We start from the raw sequence: 25139 nt of genomic DNA, 5'->3' as shown, positions 1-25139 counted from the left end.
ATCACAAACCAATTGAGCCTATGGGCAAAGTTAATGTAGATGTAACCTATAAAGACTTTAATAAAGTTCTCCAATTGTATGTCATTAAGGATGGTGCACATCCACTCATAAGTAGGGACTGGATGACAGAATTACAGATGGGTATAGTTATACCTAGGCCTAACTCTCTTTTTGTAGCAAATAGTGTTAATTGCGATAAGCCTAAGTCAACTGTTCTGACTCAGGAATTTGAAAATATTTTGAAATATTTCCCAGAAGTGTTTACTGACAAACTTGGGGAGTGTAAGAGCAAACCAGTAACGTTACATCTGAAAGAAAATGCTATACCAAAATATTTCAAGCCTAGAGTTTTGCCCTTTACGCTAAAAGCCAAAGTTGAGTCTGAATTGCAACGGTTAGTAGAAGCTAACATACTATGTCCTGTGAAAAGTTCTGAATGGGCTACACCCATTGTCCCGGTTATGAAAACCGACGGTAACATTAGAGTTTGTGCGGATTATAGAATCAGCTTAAATCCTTACTTAGAAGTAGATCGTCATCCTATACCCAGGGTAGAGGATTTGTTTAATGAGCTTGAAAAGGGTGATTTATTCAGTAAAATTGACTTATCACAAGCGTACATGCAACTCAGACTAGATGAACAGTCACAAAAACTCTGTACAATAAGTACACATAAGGGTCTATTTAAAAATACCAGCATCTACCGTTTGGCATTTCATCAGCGCCTGGAATCTTTCAAAGAAAGATTGAAGAGACATTGCAAGGTCTGCCAGGTGTGATAGTCTTTTTAGACGATATTCTAATCTCAGCGAAAGATAATGGAAGTCATGTAAGCAAATTGCGTGAAGTTTGTAAAAGACTTAAAGACGCGGGGTTTACGGTTAGAGCTGACAAATGTAAGTTTTTTGTTTCAAAGTTGGAATTTCTTGGGTTTACAATTGACAAGAACGATGCGATGTTGTCACACCTCGCAATCCAAAATCAAAGCTATTGTAGATGCCCCATTACCTAAGAATACAACTGAGGTAAAATCGTTTGTTGGTTTGATTACATATTATGGTAAATTCGTACCTCACCTATCAACTGTGCTCAGTCCGTTATATCATCTTTTGAGGAAAAATGTACCTTTTGTTTTTGACAAAAAATGTGTAGATGCATTTAATGAAGTTAAGAAGTTGTTGATTAATGCCCCAGTGCTAGCGCACTATGATCCAGATGCACCACTCATTTTAACAGTTGATGCCAGTAGCACCGGTTTAGGTTGTGTGCTAAGTACAGTCGATAAGGAGGGTATCGAAAAACCAATTTCGTACAGTTCACGTACACTGTCAGATGCGGAGAAACGTTATTCACAAATAGATAAAGAGGCTCTTGCAGTGGTTTATGGTGTAAAAAAATACCACCAATATTTGTGGGGTAGACATTTCATTCTTAAAAGTGACCACAAGCCACTTATAAGTATTTTTGGGCCTAAGAAGGGGTTACCTGTCTTTGCTGCAAGTAGATTGCAAAGATATGCATTATTTTTGTCAGGCTATAAATTTGATATCCAGTATGTTAAATCAGACCAAAATAGCGCGGATGCATTGTCAAGGTTGTCCTTACCAGTAAATCAACCACCTGTTAAAGACGAAGAATCACTGTTAGGTTCTTATTTACATTGTATTCAAGAAAGTAATCTCCCTGTAACATGTGAAGAAATTAAGTTGGAAACAAAAAGATCCACTTTTGCAAAAGGTATTTGGTTACATTATGTATGGATGGTCTAACTATGAACCGGGAACTCATAAAGAATTATCATCATTTTTCCAAAGGAAGGATGAACTAACTATTGAACATGGGGTGATAATGTGGGCTGATAAAGTTGTTGTTCCCAGTAAATTAAGATTAAGGTTGTTGAAAGATTTGCATTCTAGCCACTTAGGCATAGTAAAAATGAAGAGCGTTGCCAGGTCTTATATCTGGTGGCCTAATTTAGATCAAGATATTGAGTCACTGGCCCGTGGTTGTTCATCCTGCCTCATGGAAAGGCCTAATCCACAAGGCCCAACAGATCTTTTGGAAGTAGGTCCAAAAGCGAACTTCACAATTGGCATTACCCAAGTTCTCCATGGGAGAGATTACACGTAGATTATCTAGGACCATTTCATGGTAAAATGTATTTGGTAGTAGTAGATGCACATAGTAAATGGTTAGAAGTTTTTGAAACACGTTCAACCAATTCTAAAGAAGCTATTGATCATCTCAGAGAATTGTTCTGGCGTTTTGGTTTGCCTGTATCTATCCATTCTGATAATGGACCCCCTTTCAATTTAAGTGAGTTTAACATGTTCTTGAAAATGAATGGTGTAAGACACACTACTTCTGCCCCCTACCATCCTCAATCAAATGGGCAAGCAGAAAATTCTGTTAAGTATGCCAAAAATAAGCTAAAATGTGCTTTTAGAGACAAATCTGATGTGTCAGTCTCCTTACAAAGAATTTTATTTGATTACAGAAATTCTGTACATAGCACCACAAATGAGACCCCAGCAAAATTAATGTTCAACCGTAATCTCAGAACTATGTTTGATTTACTTAGACCTGATTTATCCAAATATGTAGGGAATAAACAAGACAAACAAAAGTTATATGCAGGAGGTTGTAAAACAAGAACGCTTTTCCCTAATCAAAATGTTTTTGTCAGAGACTACCGTACTAAAAATAAGTGGGTAGAGGGTATTGTGGTAGAACAAATTAGTCCAAACATGTACATAGTCCAAATAATTCCTGTAAAATCACCTAGACCTCATGTCACTAACGACGAACCCTCTCCAAAGATGTCTAATCCTGCTGATACACTTGTTCCCAGAAGATATCCTGTGAGGGAGCGTAAACCTTTGGAGCGCCTTAATATTTAGGTCAATCAAAGAATTTTTTGTTTTGTAAAAAAAGTTTAATTTTTCTTATAGGCTTTAAAGTAATTGCCGTGTGACTATAAATTTACTAATTAAGTTATTATTTGGTGTTCTATGAAGATTTAAGAGTACAGGCTATTGTGACTGGTGTAACAGTAATAAGAACGGAGGAATGTAATGTATTTATTATAGTAGCAATAACTGTATACCAATGTAATCAATGGCTTACTAATCTATATTGCATAATAAATGTGATTGGCCAACAGCCTATCCCCACCCCTACCCAGGGTCCTGTGCGGCCTGTCCATCATACTCTATACTCTTCTTCCGGCATCATCTCTCGATCATGGAATCTCCTTCCCTCACCATGTTGGACCGTCACAAGGCTGAATAAAACCGTGTTATTATTTATACCTCGGTACACCCCAATTAGCAGTATGCTAATTCAACTTACTCCCATTTAAAATGCTCTCTGTCTCCATACCAAATTAAGTTTAGTCTGTTCGACCAACCTAAGTTACAACTCCCTCATTTGAACAGAAGTGGGCTGTTGAAATTTTGGGGGTTCCCCCCTCACTTACTTACGTTAAAATCAAATAAAAGTATGCCACTCATTTTAAAAACATAACGCCATGGCCTAGGAAGGCCTAACTTATATAGAAATTAATTTGTTGCCTAATTTAACTAAGCCCCTATGCTACAGCATAGCCCAGTCTAGGCTTTTAAGTTAGAGGCCAAGCTTAACTAAACCTTCTACTTCTATGGAACTTCCACTTCATGGAACTTCTATGGTAAACTAAGGCCTAGTCCTAGTGAAAATGATTACATTTAAGAGTCAGTAACCTGAAATATTAAGAAGATAAACACCACTTCAGACTCAATTTCATAGGCTACTACGGAGAGGGGAAAGTTCTAAAGCTTATTTTATCTATTCTTTAGATAGCTAGCCTTGACTAATCCTATTAAGACAACCCAGTTGTCAGTGTCAGTTGTACTGGACCATCATTTTCCAGATCAAGGTACAGTATTTACTACTACTAATTAAGGCCTAGGTTAGGTGCCTATCCACTCTCAAACATAGATTCAGTACAAAGTACAGTAGCTACTTAATACTTTATAAGCTTTAGAACTTTCCCCTCTCCGTAGTAGCCTATGAAATTGAGTCTGAAGTGATGTTTATCTTCTTAATATTTCAGGTTACTGACTCTTAATGTAATCATTTTCACTAGGACTAGGCCTTAGTTTACCATAGAAGTTCCATGAAGTGGAAGTTCCATAGAAGAAGAAGGTTTAGTTAAGCTTGGCCTCTAACTTAAAAGCCTAGACTGGGCTATGCTGTAGCATAGGGGCTTAGTTAAATTAGGCAACAAATTAATTTCTATATAAGTTAGGCCTTCCTAGGCCATGGCATTATGTTTTTAAAATGAGTGGCATACTTTTAACCGATTTTAACATAAGTAAGTGAGGGGGGAACCCCCAAAATTTCAACAGCCCACTTCTGTTCAAATGAGGGAGTTGTAACTTAGGTTGGTCGAACAGACTAAACTTAATTTGATATGGAGACAGAGAGCATTTTAAATGGGAGTAAGTTGAATTAGCATACCGGTATAAGACTGTAGACACTAGTCGGTAGGCCTAATCAATTAGAACTGTCAAATAACTCAAAGCATTGTGAGCTTTTTTCAATTTAGACACCAACAGATTCATTTTTAGGCTAGAGACGATGACTTTAGAGGGTCATAAATAGTGAGTCGAGTGTATTGAATAAACAAAATTGATATCCATAATAGCCCCAAAAAATCACTCTCAAGTTGACAAATAATATGGGAGTAAGTTAGTGTACTTATCGTTATACGACTGTAGACACCTTGATTAAATTAGTAACTGATTAAGTCAGTAGAATTAAAAACCCAACATTTTAACAGCCCCTTTCAGTTGAAATAAAGGAGTAGTAGGCCTAAGTTAGTTTGGTCCACAACGCTAACCGCTGACCATATTTGGGAATAACGAATAGAAATTCTAACGAATAGCGCTATTCGTTAGTTTTTTTGGCTAACTTCTATTTTATTAGTTAGTTTTTAAAAAGAGCTGGAAATAACTTCTACTCAGTTAATTTAATAGACAACGAATAGATAATATATTCGCTAGTTTTAAATCGTTAGCTTTTCTGGTCAGGCAAAAGTATTTCCAGTACGGTTTATTTATTTTACGTGTTCAGTGAGGGTTGTTGCTTGCGTACATGAGAGGTCAGCGCCCTTGTGACAAACAACGCGCGGGGTGGGGAAAGAGAAAGTCAATGTCCAGTCGCTTTGGTATGCAGCGGACCCGGGGGGCGAGCCAAGGGCAGCCAATAACAATACCCCAAGCACCGAATGGTGGGAAGGGGGAATGTTTGTTTGGCGATTGATATGTAATCTCAAGTGTCAAACAATGTCTTCACTTCAGTCGATATGTTCAATATCTGACCGTGACAGGCGTTAATTTTTTGTTAGTTTCTTAGTTGTCTTGTCGTTATATATAAAGGGTGTCCCAGTAAGAACGCCGGATTTGAGGAGCGTCTTATTCTTATCTGTATTTCAATAGAAATTCCCAAATTATCAGCGATGTTATCAGTATTAGGTCCCATTTGTAGTCATGAATCGCTACACGACGGATCAACGCGTGGTCATAGATAAAGTGCACTACAAGCACGGAAGCTGCGCGCTATTTACGGCCGGGACAATGCACCAAATGAGCCATCTGCCCGAAGATTGATTTCTAAGTTCGAATAAATTGGCTCAGTTTTATTCTGGGGATATTTAAAGTTGCTTGTTTTCGCCAATAAAACTCAACCAATCCGAGACTTGAAGGAGGAAATGATTCGTGCCATTAATGGAATTCAACAGGAAGTGTGTGAAAAAGTGATGAAAAACTTTGTCAAGAGATGTCGGGCCTCTCAGTATTCAGCAGGTTGGCACTTACAAGACATAATACTCAATTACTAATCGGAGATACTATGCTTTAAGATTCATGTTTCATATTGTAAATTTAGCATGAAAATATATGGTTTATTAACATTTCAAATCCGGCGTTCTTATTGGGACACCCTTTATTTTAGTGATAGTTAAATATTTTAAATACATAAGTTATCAAGGTGAACAGTTTTAATTAAGTAGGAGTAGATTAATAATATTTGTTTGCAATGGCGGGTGAGTGTGATATCAAGTGACAAACTTTAAGTCACATATTTCAACAAGTTGAAAACATGAAAAGGGTGGAAACGCGTTAAAATGTTTATTGTGTTTGTACCCAAAACAAAAATAATTAAAGCATCTGTCACAAGTGCTTCGAGGTAAGTGGAGAAAAAGTATGATGGTCTTGTTTTTAACTTGAAGTGGAATAGGCCTATATATTTTTTGAATGAATATAATTTTTATTTTTTAGTACAGTTATAGTGTATTTCTCAATGTGATTCCCATGCTCTTTTAAACTTTTTCTCACCACAAATAGGTCACTTTTAAGTTTACTAGTAAACTATACTTTTATCACACTGGAAAAACTACTTCGTCAGACTTTAAAAAATTATCTGATATTTCGTAATCCATTAATTGCTGTCCATTAATTGTTGTACAATAAATTTGAGTGTAAAATTCAGCTAATTGAACATCAACAAACTGTGTTTTTACCTAACCGGGAACTTCAGTTGTAACTTATGTTTGTGTATCGAAAGTAATGTTTATGTCAGGAAAGGTGAGATGATCACTATTTGTTTTTGTCTTTTGAACTATTGAAAACAGAGTGATGACAAGTTTTTGTATCACCTTTGTCGGGGAAATAAATATGTGCACTCGAGTTTGAGCCAAAATATATCTGAGATGAATTATCCGATTTTGTTGAAACAAAAATTAAATATAAGCTGGTTTAAATACATTTTACGTGGTATCAATTTAAAAAAATTATCAGAAAAATTTATATAGTTGGAAGGTCCTAAAAATTACCGGTTTTTAAGAAACTCTGCAATAACACTGAAGTTAAAAATTTATTTGTAAACAAACCTCTGAGCCAATCTTTCTGAAATTTGTATGGCTTATTGGTAGGTTCATTGTTAACATTTCTATGCATTTGAAAAATTTTATTCACAATAGTTTTTATGCTGCTGTTAATTTTTAAAACGTATGCTAACATCGTTAATAAGGCACTAAAAATTTTGTTCAAAATACCATCGTGTTTGCCGTGACACAAGAAATAACACAAATATGACAGATTTTATAATGCGAACAAAGGTGGTTTTTAAATAGATTTGTAGACAAAAATTTCTCCCGTGACTGGTAGCGGGCCGCCTGGTGTTTGTACGATATTTCTCAGCCAAGCGGGAGCGCGTGCGAATCTGCGACGTTGCCGATGTGTACCTGACTACCACACTGACATCAGTATTCACTCACGGCAAACTAATGTGTAAATCATTATTTAGTTATAAATTTACGTAAATTTACTAACAAAATATTCACTAGTCTCAAACAAATACATTATAATAAGATAACCACAAATATAAATCTACAAATTAAAAAACACCTTTGTTCAATGCGAACACCTGTTCAGAGCGGCAAGCCGTCATCACTAACAGAGAGAAAGAATCAGCGACACCAATTTTGAAAAACAACTTCTTTTAAAGTTTAATAGGCATTTAAAGTAAATTTTGTTGTAGTAATGAATGTTAAAAACACATTACATGCAATGTAAATGTGACGATGTTTAATTAATATTTAATTAAAACACAATAATTAGTAACCAAGATGTGTCATTATTTCATTACATATGAAATCTTTTAAAACAACCGTCCAACAAACAGCTATCTTCTACAAATGTCGAAAACTAACTTTATTTTCTATCAGTTAGTTTTTCAACTAACTAATAACTTATATCAGTTAGTTTTTCAACTAACTAATAACTTATATCAGTTACTTTTTAAACTAACTAGTAACTTCTATCAGTTACTTTTTATGGGACTAACTTCTAACTTCTAACTAGTTAGAAATGTTGACTAACTTTCCCAACTATGCCGCTGACTTAGGCTAGCAACACACAACTTTGACACTCACACAGGCCTAACTTATTGCAACTCAATTGGGGTGTATAGATAGGTGTAGGCTATTTAATTAATAGAAATTTATATTCATAAAAGCCTAAAACAAATTAATCCTCATAACGCTTTCAGACAGCTAACTTACTACGTTAAGTGTTGTTGGTTAAGCCTACTTAAGATATTTGTAGCCTAAGTATTTGGAATGAACAATTTACTTCACAGTTATTTATGAGTTTATATGGATGACTGAAACTAATTTAAAAGTCACTTTCTAGCTGATCTGACAATTTTAAGTTAAAAAACTTCTTGATCAGCATTGCACGTGTTATTAAATTTACGAAAAAAGATATACGTCTAATAACTTACTTACTTGGATACTTGTCTTCTATATCTTTGACCCTGGTTACGGATAGATAGCGTCAAATTTTATAACACTATACAATAAAACATATATTTACAACACTAAAGTTAAAACATTATTTACGCTTCTACTGTTAACTCACAAGATGGTAAATAAGTTATACATTAAAGATGGTAAGTGGTGAGCTTTATTAATTGGATATTACATTCCAATTATCATCAGACCCAATGCAGGCTATTTTTGGGTTTGTGAGTTGTTTATAAACTATAGCCTAACCTGTTATAAGTTATCATAGAAAAATTCATTAGGGCCTACTTGAATTATAATTAGAACAACAACTAAGTTATCTCTACTCTAAGCCTAATTTATTTTAATGTTATCAAAGTAAATGATCAGAAGTTTAAATTTAAAGCATGGGGCAAGAACCACTACATTTGAAGTTACGAAGGCGGTTTTAGCAAATTTTCCTAGTTATAGGGAAATAGTCCCTGTCCTCTGTAGTTAAAAACTGCCTTTCTTAAAGAAATGGCCCTCGTAGCTCACCAACTTTGTTTTCAACATGGTTTTGGCTGCAGAGTACGCTAAAGAAAATGTCAAGTAACCTAACTTAAAAGACTATAACTCATAAATGATATAGATCACTTTTAACAATTATCCTCATGAATCTCTGGTAGGCTCCAGGAACAAGGTGGCACGGTTAGACCTAGGCCCGGGACCAATTTGCTTTTTTGTTTTGATGTCCTCAGAGGCCAAAAACACCATTCGTTCAAATTTTTATATACCTAATATACTGTTAACTATGTGTCCGTGAACGCGATAACTTGAGTAATTATTGTCAGATTTTAATAAAATTCGATTTGATGGTGAGTAAGGTGGGATAAACTTGGATGAGTTCGCGAATCAGCATTATCGGACCATGGGAACAGGGTTTTACAGGGGGTTTTATTGGGTAAAAATTGAGATTTCTAATTTTTGACCCTCTAAACATAAAATTTCCCAACTTTTCTCTTGACCTTTTTAAAGAGAAACTCATACCGTAATTTAGTACGGTATATCAAAGTGTTTCTGTACGGTTATCAGTTAGGAAGTATATTAAAAAAATTATAATTTTTAAATTCCTATTTTATTTTTGGAGAATATTGTAAAGTGTTGTATTTTGCTTCTTTACGGATATATTTTGATCAAACATGGTAAACTTATTTATTTCATACTAAGCTGTTATTATTTTAGTAAAAACACACTTTATTAGTTTCCCTCTAACAGCAAACCTAGGTACTCGCTAAACCTAATGTTATTTAAATATATTTAATTGCAAATTAATTCAGGCAAATGAAAATTAGCTTAGCCGGCAGGTTTGCTGGGGTAGGGGTATTTTAAGTTAGAGCTGTGATTGCGTATTAATCCGTAGTTTGCCAGTACGCCAGTTCAAGGCTCCTCGCCACTTACTTGTATCCTTAGTGAAGAGAATGACACAATTATCAGCTCTGTAGCAGACATGTAGGTCTACGCTTCACTGTGTGTTTTGAAGTTGTGTTTAAGCTTATAATTGATTGAATCTTCTGCCGCGTGCAAGATAAGGTAAGTGATTGGTTTTTTAACATGAGAAACATATTGAATGCTGTCACCAGATCCCTGTGACCCTGACAAAATGATAGCTGGTTAAGTGCAAAAATAGGCTAGAGAGTTAGGCTAACAGATTGCCGTGAAAATGTTCATATAGGAAGAATTTGTGTTTTTTGTAGGGTAGGCACCTACCCAAACTTCCTACAGAAGACCACGAAGAAAAAATATTTCACAGCCATTTTTACACTCCAGAACTCATTTCCACCCTTTTATCTCACTCAGTGCATTAATGCTCTCTAGCCTTCAGTCATTTGGCCATGGATGTCGGCATCGGATATGTTTCTTATATAAAAAATCCTATTATTGACTTTATCTTGCACCTGGCGGGAGATGCAATGGTTTTTTAAACAATTTTTCAAACACAGCGAAGCATACATGGTAGCTACAGAGCTATAAATTGTGTCAATCTGTTTACAAATGATACCAGTTAGCGGTGAGGTAGAAGCGATGTATGGATCCGTACCTAAAAACTGCCTTTCTTAAAGAAATGGCCCTCGTAGCTCACCAACTTTGTTTTTAACATGGTTTTGGCTGCAGAGTAGGCTAAAGAAAATGTCAAGTAACCTAACTTAAAAGACTATAACTCATAAATGATATAGATCACTTTTAACAATTATCCTCATGAATCTCTGGTAGGCTCCAGGAACAAGTTAAGCAAATATGTTACAATCTTAATACCTATATTAGATTCTTAACATAATGTGTTACAAACATATTGTATTATGAAAAAAAAAAAACACATTGAAAAACTGTTGCTCATTAATTTTAGAGATTGAAAATAAGTTATAGTACAGTAATATCTTAGCTTGTGAATTCTATATTTTAATTTTAGGGTCCCCGATGCCCAAAACTGTAGCCATTGCAACAACATGAGCATGATAACGCTCAGATTGAGATGAAATTTATTGTCAAAGTTTATGCATGTAGACGCACATTTGTAAGAAGGAATTTATGGTATGGGGGTTAAATGACGGCGAAATAAAGTTGTTTGTTAATATCACACTGAAGTTCTTAAAACTAAAAAATTTGTATTTAATTTATTGGGAGAATTTACAATAACTAACAAATTAGTAAACCACCCTTTTTATGATTTGATAAAGGGTTTCCTAGATAATCGCCAATGCAGGTTCGCATGTATTTCTAATGCGACTAAGGTTGACGCTAAAGGTACGGTTACACCAGAGTGAACAGGAGTGAACCGAACCTTCACTGCTGTTCGCTGTGGTTTGCTAGCATTCGCGAACACCTGAGAATAGGAGTAGTCACACCAAAGTGAACACACACAAATCGTCTTGATTGAAACGTCATTCGCTTGTGCTCCGCCACCACAAGTTATCATCCCTGTTATCGTCACCGTGCAGTTCTTAAACAGACTAACTGCTTAGTAAAAAATTAATTTAAAAACTTTAAATTTTTTATTTAACAGTTTATAATCAGCACTACTAGGATCCCATAACACTGGCCTTGCTTTGTATTCTTCAATTAGCTCCAACACTTTGTCATCAGTCCACTCCACAGTTTAACAAAATATGAATAATTAATTGTAGTACAACAAAATAAACCACCTTTGACCTAAACAACTTGTTGATAGCAGTAATGTAGACACCGGCAAGCACCAGACTGGAGTCACTCCGATGTGGTCACACTGAAGCGAGCACCGAACTAGACTGAACACGAATTTCCTTTGATCATTCGCGCCGAAACCGACAATGGATGGAGAAATTTATATTCATAAAAGCCTAAAACAAATTAATCCTCATAACGCTTTCAGACAGCTAACTTACTACGTTAAATTCACAGTTATTTATGAGTTTATATGGATGACTGAAACTAATTTCTAACTTTATTGAGTTAAGTTAAATCGGAAACATTCACAACATTTATTGGAATATAGTTTATTAAGAACTACACAAAAAAATATATGCATGGTACAAGAATCAGATTTTTTAATGCTGTAATAAAAAATCCTTTTATTAACAAAAAAATAGCATGGAATTTTTAAAAGTCAATACTGAGTCCTCAACTTCGTTTCGTCCAACAAAAGTTGAAAATATAACTTCCTTAGTCAATGGTATATTGTGTTTTTAGCATTTGCCTCTTTTACTGTCTTCAGCTGTCATTTTGACAAATGTCATTGATATTTTCGTCACATATTGCATGTTTTGTTTGCAAGTCAAGTAGCAGACAATAGTCGAGGACACGTTACCGAATTGTATTTTCGTGAAATAAACATTCTTAAGTAAATAAATTGAATATTTTTTATTCTTAAATAGTAATGCGATGGAAAATAGGGATTGAGGGAAGTAATTAAACACAGTTTTATTGGCAATTATTTATTTGTTAGTACATAATATTGGCTGGGACTTAAATTAAACCATTTCGTGAGATTCACCCGTATACGGAAAAAGACATATCTCAAGTTCTGATATAGCTACCTTACATAAACCAATACTTTTTCTATTTTGAAGGGGACATTCGACATTCTACTCTACAAACTGTAGTATGGAATAATCAAAGTTCAGGGAACAAAATTTTTGTGATGAATAAACAAAAATATTTCATAATAAATTTGAAAGAAAATTGAAAAATAAGATTTGTATAGAAATACTTTAATAGATATGGATTTGTTTTTTTGGCAATTCCCATACTACAGTTTGTAGGCAATATTTACAGCCGATCCTCGACCGGAGGATCTTAACATACAATATTATTATTTAAATATCAATTCCTAAGTGTCTTCTAAATGAAATTTTCAACTATTAACTGTTAAAAATCAAAATTAAAAAATTAAAAATTTCAGAAAAATTATGAGTTTTTAATTTTTTAATCTTAAACTTTAGAGGACATGCGCAACTGGAAGATAACGACAGATATTTTTACTATTTTTAACCTGTTTTTTAACCTGTTTTGGTCTTATAGTTTAGAAAATTTTCCAAGGTATTACATCTCGAAAAAAAAATATTGATTTTTTCAGCCCACTCTAGAGGAGACATGAGGACTCTTAGAGTATTAAACTGGAGAAAACAAGCTAAAGTATAAGATAATTAATATAGCTCAGGCTAGTAGAACTGTAGAAGCAAGCAAGCAGATGGTGCTAGTACAGTCCACTCTTGGTAATTCAAACACTTGATAATTCAAAACTTTTGATAATTCAAAATGAAGGCTCAGTCCCTAGAGAATCTCTCAATATTTCAAATTTTTACCATGCATTTTGATACACTCGGTATTTCAAAGTCCAAATAGAGGGCAGGTCAATTTGTAACACGCAGTAATTCGAAGTTTCGTCGGAAAAACCCTCTATAATTCGAAGTAACTCAGTAATTCGAAGTTTCGTCGGTTAACACTCTATAATTCGAAGTCATGCTGTAATTTGAAGTTTCGTCGAAAAAACACTCTATAAATCAAAGTCACACAGTAATTCGAAGTTTGGTCGGCAAAACACTCTATAATTCGAAGTGATCTCTTCCTGTTATAACAGGAAACTATACAGTACAGTACATCCCGTTCCCATGGTAGGCTAGTGTTGGACGTTTTGATGTTTGTTTAGTTAAAGCAGTAGTCAGAGTTAGTTCGCTGACTTGTTTTTCTAAGTTGGGAATCCGATCTCTAGATTGCGCGACATCTCCTTGAGCACAAACGTAGTTGTCGACAGCTGATAGTTCAGCTATTGGCGAAATATATAGCGCTAAATAACAGATTTCTTTGCAACTACAGTAACTGAAAAATAAGCTGTTGATTGTTTAAAAGTGTACTAAAATACGGTATGATGTTTTATTGGTTGTAACGTGCTGTACCTTTGTGTGTATTAAACAAATGAACTCTCTGTAATTCGAATGGTTTATTTTTCTCCCGATAAATCAAACTCTTGATAATTCAAAACTCTTGATAATTCAAATTTATATGCTTGGCCCACCAATTTCGAATTATCAAGAGTCTACTGTATATTTTTATTAAAACCCTTCCCGGACGGGCAAAATCGTGACATAGGACGGGAAAAAATTAGAGGAAAAAATTAAAAATAATTTTTCATTTTTGTGTTTTGTTATACAGGTATACAAAAAATAAACACATTGTAACACATTATACTGTCAAAATAATTTTTTACTCGTTTTAATTATGCGGATATATCCGCTACCCGTCCGCTGATGAGTAGAAATGCAGCGGATATATCAGTCACCCGTCTTTGAAGATATGAACATGACAACGTTAGGCAATAAATAAAGAACAATAATGTAAACAATAAATAAAGACAACGTAATGTTGAGCAAGAAACGTCGAGGGGGGAGCGTAGGAGTGGTGGTAGGTGCCCGGGAGGGGTGAGGCGCAGGAGAGGGGTTGGCGCGGGAAAGGGGGAGTGCGGGGGAGTCATGGAAAGAGCAGGAAAGTGGCGCCTTGGTACCGCGAAATATCTGGTTACTGCTCACGCACCTGCCAGTCTGTCTGAAGAGAAGGCGGATATATCCGCTTCCCGTCCGGAACATCAAAAACCATATGCGGATATATCCGTCACCCGTCCTTTATCACCAAAGACTTAGGCGGATATATCCGTCACCCGTCCGCGAAGGGTTAAATCAAAATATCAAGAAAAGTCAATATACTATAAATGAGTTTAAGTATTAGGAGTTAAGAATGAAAATAAAGCATAGATGGTTACTTACAGGATAGGCTCTTTCCGTGACATACAGCTGCAGCTCCTCCTTATCTTCGCGAACCCTGGATCACAAAGGAGATTAAATAAATTTGGAATTTATTATGTGTACATTATAAACGCTGTGAAAGTTAAAAATTAGGATCAGCGATCAGATTATAAAGTCGGTTATCAGTAGTTTTCAGCAAAAAAAAGCCAAAACTAATTAGGCTAGTGAAAAATATATTTTCAGTTTATTGGTTGTTATGCAATAATTTTGCCGCAAACACAGAAATATTTTAAATTTTGCTGCAATTGCCATAGATGATGATGATGATGTCTTTGCAATCACGAGAGGTGCTCTCAATTTATCCATGATCACCGCTTAGAGCTTGTAATAATCTATGCCTAATCTATCTTTTGTCAAATCCTATTAATTTTTGTCTTGTCTGTCTTTAATATTTTTAACAGAGCTATATGGTGATGATGTATTTCTTTGCCATCACGGCCAATGTTTAGGAATGTACTATTATTCTTCACCATAATGGGGGATGTATACGATTTTGTCGCAATTGCTGGAGTTGTTCCAAATTTTAAAGTTTTATACTAATATCTTAAGAACTGTTTATAGATTGTGAAATATACATTAAAAGTCTTTCGCCATGATAGGGTGTCCCAGTCCCCCCCCCCCTCTTTAAGGTAGGACTAACTATTTAAATACCCCCGCCACAGCAAACCTGCATACTAAGAGAATTTCCACTTGCCTAATTGGATTTACACAAAAATGTCTCCTTAAAAATATCACATTTATTCCCTATTTAAATAGCATTAGTTTAATGAGTACACTCTAGGTTTGCTGCAACAGGGAGGGTAAAAGTTTTTTTTTCATATGTTAATAATTTAGTATGAAATAAATGCATTTTCCAAAATGCGATCAAAATATGCTCATAAACAAGCAAACAACAACAGTTTATATCTATAAAAGAGGAACTATGTATGTATGTATGTATGTATGTATATATAGGTGTATATACGTTATGGACACCGAAACCGCTCGACAGATTGTAATGAAACTTTCAGGCATTATTAAGCATCTTTCAAGGATGGTTCGAGTGAAGTTTGGTGCAGATCCGTCAAAAGGGCTCTGCCCCAGAGTTTTTTTTTTCATATGTTAATAATTTAGTATGAAATAAATGCATTTTCCAAAATGCGATCAAAATATGCTCATAAACAAGCAAACAACAACAGTTTATATCTATAAAAGAGGAACTATGTATGTATGTATGTATGTATGTATATATAGGTGTATATACGTTATGGACTCCGAAACCGCTCGACAGATTGTAATGAAACTTTCAGGCATTATTAAGCATCTTTCAAGGATGGTTCGAGTGAAGTTTGGTGCAGATCCGTCAAAAGGGCTCTGCCCCAGAGGGTTTTAAGTGGGCCAATGTCAGACTTTTAGATCTAGAATGTTTACAAATAAATATAATTTAAAAGCAGATGTTTATTTCACCAACTGTTTTGTATTAGCAACTGTAACATTCTGTATTAGCATTAGTCATGATTTGAAATAGCGCTACAGTGTTTCTACAGATTGCAGCACAGAAAACTATTTTACTTTTGAATAAGTCCAAATGTATTAAACCCCAATCGCAGCACACCTGTGCACTTAACAACGTTTAAATTCTTCAATGTTAAATATTAAAACATAAATACCTTCATAAAAGTACTGTATTATAAACAATAAAAGGGATGACTTTTTTAAATGTATGACAACAGCTAATTTGCAAATAAAAGGTGAATGAGCGTAGCGAACAAACATCAACCTGGAGGCGAGTAAGCGTAGCGAACGAGCTAACCTGAAAACAAGTGAGCGCAGCGAACGATTTCCAACTTGAAGGTGAGTGAGCGTAGCGAACGAACATCAACCAGGACGTGATTGAGCCATGCGAATACTTATGAAGTTAAGCGGGGCAAAGCCTGCGGGTACAGCTAGTTCTCCATAAGAGTAACATGGAAATTTTAAATTTACATTGTTTTTGGAATTTTCTCCGTAACTATTAGGCATATAATAACGCTTCAATATACTAAATTATTAGATTTTTAAGCTCTACAAAATGGTTTGGAAAGAAATTGCTAAATTTTATGTTTTTAGAGTCAAATATGAGAAAAACCTATTTTTACCCTATAAAACCCCCCATAAAATCCCCATGGTCCAATCATGCTGGTTTGCGAAATTGTTCGAATAAATGCAGGTTTACAAGTTTAAACCAAATTTCATAAAAATTGGATCACTTTTGCTCGAGTTATCATGCTAATGGTCATATATACCCGGGTATCCCACGAAGGGGTTTAAACGTTTGATTTTATATTATGTGCCCATTCATACACCGAACGTTTTTAAACTTTACACAGTTTACAAAGTAGGTTCTAAAATATTCTGGAAAAATTTCAACTCCCTAACCTTAGTAGAAACAAAATGGCGGCATATTGTAAAATTTACCAATTTGCTTCCTATAAAAACTACTTTCATGATTCATTATCTGATTTGTTTACTACGTTGCGGTTCTAACACTCATTGTTGAAGAACAGCTGTTTGATTGTAAAATTTCGCTTGAGCCATAAAAACATAACCAACTTCAAAAACATAGCAACTTTCTTCGGTACTGTTTTACTGAAAGTGGAGTCGAGAAATGGCTTTTAACGTTGAACAAAAAGTTAAGTGTTGTGCGTGGGCTATTGCTTTTGGCAACGTCACTGAAGCAATTAGACAATTTCAGGTTGCCAAATTCAATTAGGTAATTAAAATATCAGCCAATAAATGTTATTCCACTATTAAGTACATACAAAAAAATGCAAGTTTTGTATCATAAGCTTACTTACTTCATCATAGCATTGTGAGCTTTCATATACACATCCTGGGCTGTTATCAAGAAATCGTCTAGCTCAAAATCGTCATCAAACTTTCTAAGTTTTCTTAATGCTAATAAGGACTTTCCTTTCTTCCCGATAAACTCTATATTTTGTTTGGCCCCCTAAAACATATTCATTGATCTATTACAGGTGTTATTTATTAATTACCTTCTAAAAATTATTTACTAACACTTGTATCAAATTGTAGCTGCTTACCCTGAAAGAAAAAAAAATAAAAAGTTGTAGAAAATTTGCCATTTTGTGATTTTTTATATTCTGTAACACAGCGGTCTCCAACCTTTCTTACTCAAGGGCCACATTGTCAATTTTTAGAGCAAAGACGGGTTGGACCGTCAACATTTTAGTGCAGAAAGGTAGCCCTCCTCAACACAACCTTAAATCCTTATGATGTATTGTACTACAAACAAAGTTTACTTTAGTTAGATTGAATATTTAATTTTAATTGTGATAAGAAAACTTGGCTATGAGTTTACAAGGAGTGTGAAGCTAAAATGAACAATAATTTTTAGAGAGGATTTTGCATTTACTACTTCAAGGTCAGCCCAATCAGACATAAAATGTGTTTTCCTGGCCTATATGATTTATTTCAAAGGTTCATCTAACTATTTAAAAACTTCAATCCCATGCTTGGGTATAGCTAATTTTCAAATCAAATCATGTTTATTGGCACATGATCATGTCAGCTACCCAGCCAGTTATGTGTCACCAAACCGGCTATCCGATTGCATGACTAAACTTTTGGAAATTGTTCTATACACTCCTGGGAAGGTTTCTGTCCCAGCCCCATTCTTGAGCTCCCTTGTGGCTCCACCCATATAGTTCTGGATTTTCCTATGTTTACCTTACGGGTATCATCCATATTTAAAAAGAATCAAAGAATATTCACAGCTGTTTACAGTAGAACCTTGCTAATCCGTCATCTACGGGACCGGGAGCATGGTCGGAACAGCAAAAAGATTATCAGAGGACGTGTTCATTGACATAAAAACGTAGTAAAACTGTATTTTGAACAGACCACAGATAACTGATAACCACGGTTAATCCAACATGACATAAAACAGTTATTTCCAACTCATAAACAACTCCTAATAATACTAACTGTATAAATGGACTTTAATGTGATAATTAGCATATTACATCATATTCAAATACAATCAGTAGGCTATTGCGCAATCATTATGATTATGTTATGTCATTAACCTTGGTTCAGTAATAAAAAATGTAGCGTTTAAAATCACAGCTTTTTCAAACTTTTACTCAAACAAACAAATTTCCAAACATTGTACAGCAAAATAATTAACAGAACAATAGAAAGTCTAGTAAGCTACTGCTAGTCATAGGCTACTGCTACGCTGTTTCAGGACAGAAGAATGTCGATAAAAACATTAGATAACTCATAAACAAGTATAAAATCATAGTAGCCTAATTATAGCATAGTATAACAACAGTCGTTAAATACACCAATAAAGATAACAATGACATAAAAACATTGCTCTTTCATTCTCTTTGTTCTTCTATTCTTTCTTGAGTTTCTCTTCATCCACCCATTCAACAAGTTGCCATGGTTACTAATCACCCAATCACGGGCTACTAAATTTGTCATGATTACCAAATACCCAATCACAAAACGTTGTGACATAGCCAAGTGCAGGCCTAAGGAGCAGACGATTGTCAGTGCAAACGGATAGCTTGACTTTGAAGCTTTGATAGACATTCCTTTGTTATGGTTCCATTTTATTTTTGTCAAATGAACTGTGATTTTTTTAAAACAATAATCTAGCCTACTTATTATTAATAATGGGCAGAAATGGTTAAATATACAACAAATTTCAGCCCATTAGACTAAAAAATACAATTTATAAAGTTTTCTAGGTATGTTTCTTGGACAATGAGGTCAAATGTTAGCGGTAGCCTATTGTGTTGGCGGCATGGTCGGACCAAGCAAGGAGTCAGACCATTGGAGGTCGGATTAACGAGGTTCTACTGTAAAATAATAAACCAATAAGTTGTGTTTTATGATGTTCATAGCATTAAAAAAAGTTACAAGGTTTGACAACAGAATACAGCACTGTTATTTTTTTACTCCCCATTGCAAAGCACAGCTACTAGTATATTATGATTATAAATATTTTACCTACAACAGTTTTTTAAAGTAGCTGTTTCAGTACAGTTAAATTGAAAAGTATCTCATAACAGCGTTGTTTACTTTCATAACAGCATATTTTTACTCATAACAACACTGGTAACGACCAATGAGGTTCAAGGATTGAGAGAGGAAAAGTAAAATTGTAATGATTTGAAATTCAACTAATCAGCTGTTCAGGCCAATTTAATTGTTGATTGGTGCAATTAGTGTTTGATACAATGTTTCGTTACATCACTGTCAGTGACAATGAGAGGCTATAAACGAAAACATAACCTCTCTTATAAGTTATGAGTAGTGATTTTTAGTAATTAAAACACTATAGTAGATAAAATAGTGTGTACGCAACTCGCGTTAATAGTGTTAACGACACTCGTAGAAGTCTTTAAGGCACTCGCCAAGGCTCGTACCTTAAATTTTCTACTCGTGTCGTTAACACTATCTTTACGCAATCGTTGCGTAAACTACTATAACATTATCGTGATAAGAAGTACAGGGCTAGGAATCAGCTAGCTTACCTGGTAGACAGATTAGCTTTCCCAAACACAAAAAAATATAAAAAATAGAATAAATAAAAACTAAAATCATTATTATGATAAGTTGTTTACCTCTTTTGTAATGAATGATACTTTTCCATCACCTTCAGGTGGTACATATGGTTCCACAATTTCGCCTGTTGTGCTTATAAAATAAGGCCGTTCCATCCAAGGTGATGATGGTAAGATTCCCTTTTCTTTCATAATAGATCGAATTTCTTCTTTGGATAATTCATTGACTGATCTTGAAGCTTTATCATAATCTGGTAGCTCTACTTTAATTACCTTAAAATAAATAAAATGTAAGCTTTTTCAAAACCATGTTCTAGAACAGGGTTAAGAAAGAGGAAACTCCAAAATTAAAACTTTTAGGTTTTGTATAAAGGAATTAGGCTAGGTATATAAAGAGCTTGTCAAATTTAAAAACTCTTCACTTGGGGTTCCAGGACTAATATTTTGCTATGGACACCATGGAAAATATACTCGTGATTTGGATATAAATTTTTATGTTGATTCATCCAAAAATATTTATAAATTAAATATACTCTGTAAGATTTATACTAGGTATTTGCCCCGGTAACTATTCTTACCTCTCCATCTTATAATACACTTGACTAACCCTCGAGCGGGCGATTGTGAACCGCACTTGTAGTTTTTGTTAAAATAATTATGCATAATGGGTGTCGGCAGTCGTGTCCGGCTCCATACTTCACGCACCTCATCCCGGGAATGTCCCTAAGCAATTTTTACCCCCAAATTCCTCCTTATTTTGTTGTCAGTTGCAATTCTGTGACGCGGTGTCAGTTTCCGGAGGTTTTCTCCGCGTGCATCCTATCGTGTTTGTAAGTGCTTAGCGCGGAGATTTCCTCATGCGCTCTTCTATATTAGAGGTGATTGTTTTAGTTGTACCTATATAACTAGTTAAGGAGCTTCCTATAATATAGTTAAACAGTGTTTTTTAACAGCTCCATTATACACCATACTAGGTTGTCCAGTAGACTTACACCCCTAACTTGAATAACAAGAAATATAATTGAATCAAACTAAGCGGTTAATTAAATTGTGATTCTAAAATGAACTATGGATGTGTCATACGACCTAGGGATCACAATATTCTCTTCCATGTCCTCTGTCTGTTGCGAAGCAGGGATATAGCAGCTACAGTAGTATTTGATATATTGTTTGGTTTCAATATTAAATTTTACCCAGTCTTCATTAAAATAATGTTGAGATTGGAGTTGAAAATAAGACAAAACTATTTTCTGGTTACTGAAAAATATAAAAACATGTAGAGAAAATGTTGTTAGGCCTACAGTTGTTCGGGTTTACTGAGTGGGCAGTAAAAAGATCTGTTTAAACATTTTATCTGTATTGTTTTAATTTTTTATAAAACATAATTAGTAATTTAAATTGTAAATTAGTAATTTAAAATGTCTTAGGGAACATGAAAAATTTGATAATCAAGTAAATTGTAACAGGCATACGCATATTTAAGTACTAACTTACCTTTTTTGCACGAAGCTTCTTGAACTTTGGATTCCAATGTTTGCTAAAAGTTTCTGAAGTTGTACAAATAGATGATTTCAAAACATTCTTATTCAGCACCTGAACCACAAATGTATTTATTAAAGTAGTCTTTAGGGGTTTTAAACCACAAAATTATAGTACTGCTTACACCAGCCATAAATTTATGACTAAAAAGGCAGAGCATATTAATAGTTGTAGACAAAAACCATTCTAAACTAAACTAGCAGTACAGTATTAAAAACGTTAATTGAATACGGTATCTGAAACAGAAACAGTTCCACTCGAGGAAAGGTTTTTAAAACCCGGTTAGTCTCTTGTTTGCCTGATAAGGAAATTCAGGCTAGCACCTCCTAAAAAGCCGTTGATGAAAAATCAATATTAAACTAGCATTTTAATAGTTATTTGTAAAAGTAAGTAAATGCAGCAATTAGCTACTTTGCATGCTATAATCAGTGCAAGAAGCCCACTTTGTCAAGTAACTGTGGAGTGTTTGTAAGTAAGGAAATAGTTATTTGTTTAACTAGTGTGCAAAGTATAAGGAACTTTGCTGCACATGAGAAAAATGGTTACGCATATTTCATACTCTAATTGTGTTCGGAGGCTAAACTTATACCTTTCGGCTAAAAGATAAAAGAAGGTTTTGGATGAAGATGTCCCTTAATAATACGTACAATATCCTCGTAGCTCTTAGTAGCGGGTTTGTCTGGTGTAGGTCTTTTAGCAGGTTATAAGTTTTCACTCCGACGACCGTCAAAAGCGTACTGACCTTCTTAGCGTTGCTAATATCGTTACATGTACAACAAACAACTCGAAACGTTCAATATAAGAGTCCCACGTTTCTTCTGAACCGTCAAACGGACCGATCGCACCAATGAACGCCATCTTGAAATTTAATAAAGTTCTCATCAAGCGGCATTAATGTTCACACTCACACGCACTGTTCGAAGTTAACTTGACCGAATTCTTCTGTAAACACACGTACCTTCCTACGGGGCACTAGAAATTCAATTGTCACTTTTAAAACACATGTACCTTCCTACGGTGCACTTCGATTGTCAACTAAAATCACTTAAAAACTTTTCACGCGTTGAGTCGTTTTCGTACTTCGTCGCCATTGGAACGTTTGGGGGTGCAATGATTGAAATAAAAACACCATTTGGGGAATTGAAACCCGGCCGACTACATGTTTACGATTTGCTGGAATCTTGAGGACTGGAGAGCAAGGAAACTTTTGGATCGGCGGTTAAACGTAGAGGGAAAAGTGGCGTGATGGGTTGTGGCCAATTCTGGGAGCTTTAAGTTATTGAAATCATACAATATGACGTAAGTCGCCTGATCGCAGTCAGGACACAAATGACTTTTCTTCATCTCTCCGGCCAACAAACATATGGCCAACTCTTTATAACACAAATCTAAATATCACAAAAATGGCAACATTATGGTACATTATTGTATAAGTTACACTAATACAATATGCATAACATGCATAACATGGGTAAATCCAGAGCCACTGGGACGCCCGAAAGGATTTTTGAGATAATAATATGCCTAGGCCTATAACTTATGTTAATCGGGAATGTGAGCTATCATCATGATAAATTTCAGCCCAATCTGTCCAGTAATTAATGTGTGATTGAACTTCAAACAAACAAACTTTCACATTTATAATATTAGTAGGATTAGACCTACTGGTACCTATTTAAGCTAGGCCTAGGCCTCTATATATTTATTTTTTTAAACACGCCTGTTTTCCTTGTTATTTATGGTTAAGTTAACTTAGTAGGCCTACGTATTTTTCTAGTATTCGTGGATAGTACAAAGGGTGATCGTCATTGTCATTGTTTTTGCTAGTTATTGTTGTTAATTATTATATCATTGTTATTTGTTTTTGTTGCCTGTGTCTAAGTACCGTATCAAAATGTTATAGGCTAGGCTAGTTGTTATTTAATACTTTTTAGCCGTCTTGCAACTGTAGGCCTACACAAAGCATAACCAGGCCTATTATATTTATACATTGATACAGATAACTTAATGTTTGTAAACAAATAAGTTAGTACTACATCAAACAAACTGGAAATTCCGTTGAAAATAAAATAAATCAAGGTTTACTTCATACCGAGGTTTTCAATAACAGGTACCGTAGACTACCGGCCAACTTACATTGAATATCCTTGGGTTTATTACCGAACACAACAAAATCCTGTTGGCAGCATTCATCTTGTAAGAAACAAGATTTTATCACAGATCAGGATCAGAGAAATAAATACGTTTTATAATAATAAAAGATTAGACATTAAACATAACCAAAAACGCAAAAGGCATAGTCTAGCACCAGCACCACTCTACGTCTCAACTCGAACTCAAGTGCAAGCAGTGAGTGCAAGTCTCAACCTCAACTCAACGTATGTATTTATACGACGGCGCTGAAGGGCCACCAACTATAAAAAAATATTTTTCTTAATCTCTGAGAAAAAACTTAGAATTCTGAGTTTAAAGTCAGAATATAACAAGTGGGCGTTCCACTCTGAGATTAAAGTCAGAATTCAACTAGTGGGCGTTCCCCTCTGAGATTAAAGTCAGAATTTAACAAGTGGAGTGAAAGGAGTTAGAAGGACCTTAGTTTAATCCTAGAAGGAGATTAGTTTAATCTCTGTGAAAGGAGTTAGAATTCTGAGATTAAAGTCAGAATTGAATTGTGGGCGTTCCTCTCTGGGAAAAAAGTCAGAATATAACTAGTGGGCATTCAACTCTTAAGTCAGAATTGAACTGTGGGCGTTCCTCTCTTATTGCAACGATATTATCTGCATATCGGTGCTATCATCCCTACTACCTTAGACAAAAGAAATAATATAAATATCCTTTCTGTTGTCTATTCTACTGTGTTCTTCTACTCGCAACGTTGCCAATTCTACCAGGCCGCGGCCTGGAGTTAAAGGTGGCCGTGAGAAGAGTACAGTAGAGTATAGTAGCACGGCCGCCTTGGTGGCCGTGGTAGTAGAGACTAGATAAGTCCAATTCTTACGTTAATCTCAGAGATGAACGCCCACAATTCAATTCTGACTTTAATCTCAGAATTCTAACTCCTTTCACAGAGGCGAACGCCCACTTGTTAAATTCTGACTTTAATCTCAGAGGGGAACGCCCACTAGTTGAATTCTGACTTTAATCTCAGAGTGGAACGCCCACTTGTTATATTCTGACTTTAAACTCAGAATTCTAAGTTTTTTCTCAGAGATTAAGAAAAATATTTTTTTATAGTTGGTGGCCCTTCAGCGCCGTCGTATATTTACGTGTATGTCAGGTCTAGCACAAATAAAATTAAAAAAATACACCTGCAAGCAACCTGCAACAACCACTGAGCTATGGCAACGACCGAACAACCGAACATGAACAACGAGCACAGCACAACCACAGCACACAACCATA

At 35.0% G+C, this 25139-nt stretch overlaps 1 protein-coding gene across 1 annotated transcript in view; it reads right to left on the bottom strand.

The window, feature by feature from the left end:
- Positions 1–24072, bottom strand: part of LOC128985156 (probable 39S ribosomal protein L45, mitochondrial) — a 53808-nt gene extending 29736 nt beyond the window's left edge. The window contains exons 1-5 of the mRNA XM_054404538.1: positions 23874–24072; positions 21693–21791; positions 20259–20471; positions 17457–17608; positions 14602–14656 (exon numbers count right to left, since the gene is read on the bottom strand). Coding sequence (XP_054260513.1) covers positions 14602–14656; positions 17457–17608; positions 20259–20471; positions 21693–21791; positions 23874–23930 — 576 coding nt within the window. The 5' untranslated portion in view covers positions 23931–24072. The remainder of the gene's footprint in view (positions 1–14601; positions 14657–17456; positions 17609–20258; positions 20472–21692; positions 21792–23873) is intronic.
- Between the last annotated feature and the right edge of the window lie 1067 nt (positions 24073–25139).

The sequence above is a fragment of the Macrosteles quadrilineatus genome, unplaced genomic scaffold (assembly GCF_028750875.1).
Source record: "Macrosteles quadrilineatus isolate MER2022 unplaced genomic scaffold, UCM_ALF_1.0 Scaffold_1__1_contigs__length_201487025, whole genome shotgun sequence".
Taxonomy (NCBI): Eukaryota; Metazoa; Arthropoda; class Insecta; order Hemiptera; family Cicadellidae; genus Macrosteles; species Macrosteles quadrilineatus.
The sequence above is the reverse complement of the archived record's forward strand: the minus strand, read 5'-3'. Positions and strand labels throughout refer to the sequence as shown.